This window comes from Pelmatolapia mariae, linkage group LG6 (genome assembly GCF_036321145.2).
Source record: "Pelmatolapia mariae isolate MD_Pm_ZW linkage group LG6, Pm_UMD_F_2, whole genome shotgun sequence".
NCBI lineage: Eukaryota > Metazoa > Chordata > Actinopteri > Cichliformes > Cichlidae > Pelmatolapia > Pelmatolapia mariae.
Window position 1 is genome coordinate 12,370,056 of NC_086232.1, and position 6,500 is coordinate 12,376,555.

The window sequence follows — 6,500 nt, forward strand, 5'->3', positions numbered from 1 at the left end:
AGGAAATGTATACTGACTGTGACAGCGTCATTTGACTGTTGCATTCCTTCTCTTTTCTTTTTGTCTCGTTCCTCATTCTCACTCCAGCAGTTTCAAAAGGCATCCAAGTCACTGAAATTTTCCCTTAAGCTGTGCAATAAAAAGAACCTTTAATACAACCAGACCATCAAGAATATATTAGGTGCAGCTGAGATGATGGTGATGATGAACCAGTTCTGAGTCCTCTGAGTCTGGGACTAACATTTGTACCTTTTCTTCCATCCACAATAATGTGCAAAGTGATAATACCTAAAATAGCACATTTATTAGAACCAGTTCAAATATGGTTTGTGTTCAATGAAAAGTTCCTGGATTTTAGTACGCCTGATTTCAGACAATTTACTGGTTTGCTTGCCTTTATATGAAGCTAAATCTGATTAGGTTTTGGGGCTTCCTCTTTTTTGATGTGAGAGAGCCTGACAGAGACAGAGTGTCTCAAGATAAGAGCTGCTAAGTCTTTAAATATCTTAGTTTCAGTTCCTATAAGGAACTGCATCATTTCAGAAGAATTTTGGCCAACCCTTCTTTACAGCATTGCTTCATTTCATTGAGGTTTGCACATCCCTCTTAGTGATTCAACACAGTATTTCCATGAGGCTTAGGTCTGGACAGACTGGACTGGACCATTGCAACACTTTGATTCTCTTCTTTTTCAGCCATTCTGTTGAAGATTTGCTGCTGAGCTTCGGATCATTGTCCTGTTGTATGACCCAGTTTAGTCTAGGCCAGGGGTGGGCAATCTCAGTCCACGAGGGCCGGTGTCCCTGCAGGTTTTAGATATGTCCTCGAACCAACACAGCTGATTTAAATGGCTAAATTAGCTCCTCAACATGTCCTGAAGTTCTCTAGAGGCCTGGTAACGAACTAATCATGTGATTCAGGTGTGTTGATCCAAGGTGAGATCTAAAACCTGCAGGGACACCGGCCCTCGTGGACTGAGATTGCCCACCCCTGGTCTAGGCTTTAGCTGTAAGACAGATGGCCTTAAATTTGAAATAATTTACAGTAATTTGTGAGGGCCATAGTCACCTCAGTGACTGGAAGGTCACTGAGCCCCGATACACATATTATGTATATACTTCATTTTGTTTGATCATTGTATTTGAAATAAGTTTGAATCAGGTTGGTACAGTTGTTGTTAGGTTAGGACAGGGGTGGGCAATCCCAGTCCACGAGGGCCGGTGTCCCTGCAGGTTTTAGATGTGCCCTCAAACCAACACAGCTGATTTAAATGGCTAAATTAGCTCCTCAACATGTCCTGAAGTTCTCCAGAGGCCTGGTAATGAACTAATCATGTGATTCAGGTGTGTTGACCCAAGGTGAGATCTAAAACCTGCAGGGACACCGGCCCTCGTGGACTGGGATTGCCCACACCTGGTTAGGATATCTTAGTTGCACTACACAGCAGCATGTGACATTCAGAAGCCACACTTTAGCTATTAGGAGTGTTTCATTTTCAATGTTCTGATTCATTTTACCTGAATCCTTGAATCTCTCCCATCCTAATTATGTCCCTCTATCTATTTTCTTACCACATTAATTTCACCTTCCTGTGTCTCTTCCTCACTCTGTTGTTGGAACTGTTGTCCCTACAACAGCAGCCTCCTGTGACTGTGAGGGCTTGTTAGTAGTTGTTGCTGGTAGTACTGCTGATGTTGCAGCAACTGTATATTAGTTTGACACCTAATATTGCATTTATTTGCCTTAAGAGATTTTTTTTTGATAAAAAAAAAGTGTGTCGGTAATGAAAATGAACAAATGACTTTATGATCAATGTGCAGCAGCCTACAAGTTCATCAGCCCACCACTCCAGCCCTGGTGCCCAGATCCTTTGGAGGAAAAATAAGCCCATATCATCAGGCCTTGACCAGTGTGCTTGACAACTGGTATGAGGTGTTGTCCAAATGTGGCCCTGTGAACTAGCCTAATTTGTTCAGTCTTTTTCTAATTCTACTGTCCTGAATTTTAACATTTAACATGCTAACAGAGGCCTGTAGAGTCTGAGATGTAGTTCTTGGTTGGTTTTTTTTTTTGTTTGTTTGTTTTTTCAGTTTCTTTGAGGATTGCATGGTCTGAGTTTGGGGTGAAGTTGCTGGGACGCTTATCCCTGATGATGATTAGAATGTTTTTTTCACTTGCCGATAATCTTTCTCACTGTAGAATGATGGACTTCATGTGTGAAGAAAACACGTTAGTGTAAAGGATACAAATCTGGTACTTTAATACAACTCAGAGGTCATACAGACCAAATCACATTAAAAACTGTTTTCTTAAATAAATTAATGAGAAAAATTATGCATAATTTCTACATTCCAGAAACATCATTTACATTACTCCTGAAAGGCTGAAAAGGGATTTGACCTTTCTGAGTTTGTCTCCAGACAAACTACATTCAAAGCAGCTCAGTTAAACATGTGACATGGCCACATATTATTATATGTTCATCAAAAACCTGACAATGCTGACAGTGAAAGCAGGGACGTGTGACACTGTTAGTGGTTATTTTGTGGTACAGACAAAAACCTAACAGAAGAGAAACCTGCAGACACAATGGCTTTGATGTTTTCATTAGTGGCATCAGAAGCACACAAAGTAAAGTGCTTAAGATTAAGGCTTGAGCTTTTCAATCTCAATTGGATTTCATTTTCAACTTATTTCTACTGTAATTTATATTCCAAAAAAGTGAGCATAATCCACTGATGGATCAAGAAGCTGCAGTGTCTTTGCTGTGATGGTAAAGGTTTATCACTGTAGATAAAATCACCATATGACCAAACGTTTCTTTATTGAGCACACAGTGGCTCGATGGTGGAGTAGAGATCAGCTGTGTGGTTGTCACTGAAGTCTGCTGTAGTGATGATCATCCTGCCCTGCTGACTGAGCTGAGATGTTTTCATACATGAGATCAAGATTCATCTGAGGAGACGAGACAGTTATTATAAGTTCATGTTAAACTGCATCAATAACTAATAGCTGGTTGTTTGTTGTTAGTTACATTGTCACTTTACTGACAGATTCTAAAACAGAACCTCTCTGACAAACTGAACCTGAACCCGCAAAAAATGATCAAAAGAAGAAATGAAAAACAAAGTCATTGACATCTTAAAAGGGTTACAAAAGCATGAGATGTTCTGAGAAAGGTGGAGTCTAAGACACAACCTGACACACACACATACATTCCTATTGCTGCACTGTCTTTGAAATTCTGTAAAGTTTATGGATTGGAAGTCCTCTTTTTTCTGTTGAACAAAAACAAATAAATTGGTGAATGGATAAAACATTTCATTTCATAGTCTAAACATGACTGGTCTTAGAGATAACACAATAATGTTCACCTAATACACAAGAAGGCAGTGATAGTGAGAAGTATTAAAACCATCTGGTTGATGTGAGAGACAAAACATTGATGTTCACCTGATCAAACAGAAGACAGTGAAAAGTAATAAAACCAGCAGAGCTGCAGAAACTCCTGCAGGTGCTCGTGTCCGTGATCCTGTGATACTTTGGACAGTGAGAGTCTTTGGAGCAGAGCTGATATCTTTGTTGGTTTTCACAGCACAGGAGTAGCTCCCTGCATTCTCCCTGCTGACTGGGTCTAGGATCAGATGTTTGTTCTGGTTCTCTCTCGGGGTCAGAGGTCGACTGTTCAAGTACCAAATGTAGTTTGTGTTGTCAGTCAGAGGACAGCTGGTACTGCAGGTCAGTGTGACTCTCTGACCCTCTGTCACCACTGCAGAAGGACTCATCTTCACTCTCAGCTCTGAAAAACACTGAGACTGGTCAGTAACTTTAACACAAACTAGTTCTCATTAAAGAGAAAACAGGATTTGGTGCTTTTGATTTTCACTAACGTCTGAAGAGTGCAAGAAGCATTAAAAAAAACTCTTTGTAGCCTTTTGACTAAATAAAATATTTCTCATCTCATCATCACCTGAGGAAAATTCATGCATCTTCATCTTGTTAATTCAGCTGAAAGCATTGCAGAGGATATTGTGCTGACTGTTGTTTTTACATAGTTGTTTAACCATAATTACCTGTGACAATCAGAGTAACTCCAAGAAAATCAGACTCTATCACTTCTTCATATTCTGTTGTGATTGTAAACCTGTATTCTGCTGAGTCATCTCTCTTCAGCTTCTTTAATCTGAGGATGTGTTGGTTCTTCATGATGTCATCATACTCCACATGATCTGCATCCTCAGTCAGCTGTTCAGCTTCCTCCTCAGCATTTCCCTTAAATTTATACCAACATTTAGACTGTATCTGCTCATAGTCAGGATGTGAGTATTTACTGGAGATGTTGACTGAAGATCCTTCCAGAGCACAGATTCTGCTGTGGACATAATTCAAACTCCAGCAGGAATCATCACTAACACCTGAAATATAGATGAAACAGAAATATAACATACATACATAAACAGAAATAATTTACAAATCATTCCCATTTATGTATGCTCTTGTATCACATATGTAAATAATTTCCCTTGATTATAAATTTTTAATCAATTGCTATGCAAATATTTTATCAGGACCGATAAGATATACAGTAAATTATTGATTCAAAAGACCTGTTTTCAGAAAAAAAAAATCAGTGAATTATTACAAAATCATTACAAAATATATAAAATTATTACAAAATAAGCACTGACAATTGTCAGTAGCTGTAACAGAGACTCACACCTCATACAATAATGAGTCAAAACCCTTCAACTGCAGCCTAAAAATGCAAAAGAGGAACATCTGTGACTGTTCCAACAAAAGAAAACATTATCAGATCTTAAAAATGGTGTTTAACACATCATTATTGTAGCATTAAAATTTACAGTGTTTCTGTTATTGTGGTCAGATATTCTAAGAACAACACAGAACAATCAACTCTACCATACCATAACTATTCTATTTTGTAAGTTTACAGACAATAAGTAATAAGTTTACTCACAGACGTCAGCAGAGCGCAAATCCTCAAGACCTTTTACAGCACAAGAGAAACTGTCTGTTTGAGAGCTGGAAACTAGAATCTGTTTTTCCTCCTGCACTGTAGTCTTTCTGTTCTCATACCACACAAAGGAAATCAGAGGCTCAGTCAGAAAACAGCTGCTGTTACAGGTCAGTCTGATTTGACCTCTTTGTTCAGCAGGAGTCCTCTGGACATGAATTTCTGTTGGGAGATGATAAACACATTTTCCACCAGTTAATCTCTGTCATGTCAAATAAATTAACAAATTAAAAATTAAATTTCAAAATGAAGATTGTCTAGAGCTTCACCTCTGGGATATGTGATGGAGCAGGACTCGTCCACTGATGTCTGCTGAGAAGAACACATTCTCCCTTTAGCATAGGTCACACTGAAGCAGGTCTCTGTGATGGAATCTGAGAAAAACCAACAACTTTCAGTAAATTCACTAGAGCCTGAACAGTAAAGTGTTTGTGTTTAACATCTCATAACATGATGAGGAGGTGTCCATCATGACTCACCCACAGAGACTTCAGGGGCTCTGAGATCCTCGTAGCCTTTGACAGCACAGGAGTATGTGACTGCTTCCTCACTGCTGAGCAGCTCTTGGTACCAGGGAGACCAGTCCTCATAGAGAAACTCTCTGTTCTGGTACCAGATGTAGGCTGCAGGCTTTTCAGTCAGAGGACAGCTGCTGCTGCACATCAGTGTTACTGTCTGTCCCTCTGTGGCAGGAATCACCTTTACCTGCAGCTCTGAGAAGTCACATGACCAACATGAATACACTGATCATTCATAAACTCATTCATTTGTGATGCATTTGTAAAAAGCACTGTACCTGTAACTTGAAAATTAATTCCACTTTGTTGGCACTTTGATCTGTCAGCAGTTTTAATGCAACAGTAAAAATTTGCATCTCTCTCTGTCAGATTATTGATTGTTAGAGTGAAATTACTCTCTGCTGACATGCTGTACTTTACATGTGTTTCATCTGTAGTGAACAATATCTTGGAGATAGTCAAGTATCCAGCGTACCAGCTATTTCTTGCAGTGGGATGTTGATCTGAGCAGGGCAGATTCACTGATGAACCTTTCAAGGCACAGATGCTGTTTGGTTTTCCCTGAACACCTTTAACACAACATTTGAATAACAAACATGGTGAACATTTATGCTAACTTTCTTTTCTGTGCTAATCTGTGATGACAGCATGTTACTGTGAAGGATCACAATCTGGTGCTTTGATACACTTCAGATTTCAGAACAGCAGAACAAGTAACTGAGACTTTTCTCTTTTCTTAAATAAACATGTAACTCTCTGTGTCTTTTTTCTACATTCCCGACACATCATTCCTTACAGTTATCATGAAGAGAAACAAATTATTCTTACCTGAGAGACACAGAATGAAACCCAGAAAAAAACATCCAGCTTCTGCCAACAACATAGCTGTTGTTAATTTTAACTTCTAATCAGAAAAATTTGGTTTAATGAATATTTTAAAGGCCTAA

At 39.0% G+C, this 6,500-nt stretch overlaps 1 protein-coding gene and 1 long non-coding RNA gene across 2 annotated transcripts; both read right to left on the reverse strand.

The window, feature by feature from the left end:
• Positions 1-2,294: 2,294 nt before the first annotated feature.
• Positions 2,295-5,649, reverse strand: LOC134628470 (carcinoembryonic antigen-related cell adhesion molecule 21-like). The gene is made up of 6 exons (XM_063475150.1): positions 5,515-5,649; positions 5,305-5,409; positions 4,979-5,197; positions 4,074-4,415; positions 3,454-3,799; positions 2,295-2,955 (listed from the first exon to the last, which is right to left on the reverse strand). The coding sequence occupies exons 2-6, from the start codon at positions 5,360-5,362 to the stop codon at positions 2,952-2,954; spliced, it is 969 nt and encodes a 322-aa protein (XP_063331220.1). The 5' UTR covers positions 5,363-5,409; positions 5,515-5,649; the 3' UTR covers positions 2,295-2,951.
• LOC134628472 (uncharacterized) lies at positions 5,645-6,500 on the reverse strand. Its single transcript, XR_010093989.1, has 3 exons — positions 6,382-6,500; positions 5,832-6,122; positions 5,645-5,748 (listed from the first exon to the last, which is right to left on the reverse strand). It is a non-coding gene; the product is annotated as an uncharacterized LOC134628472 (long non-coding RNA).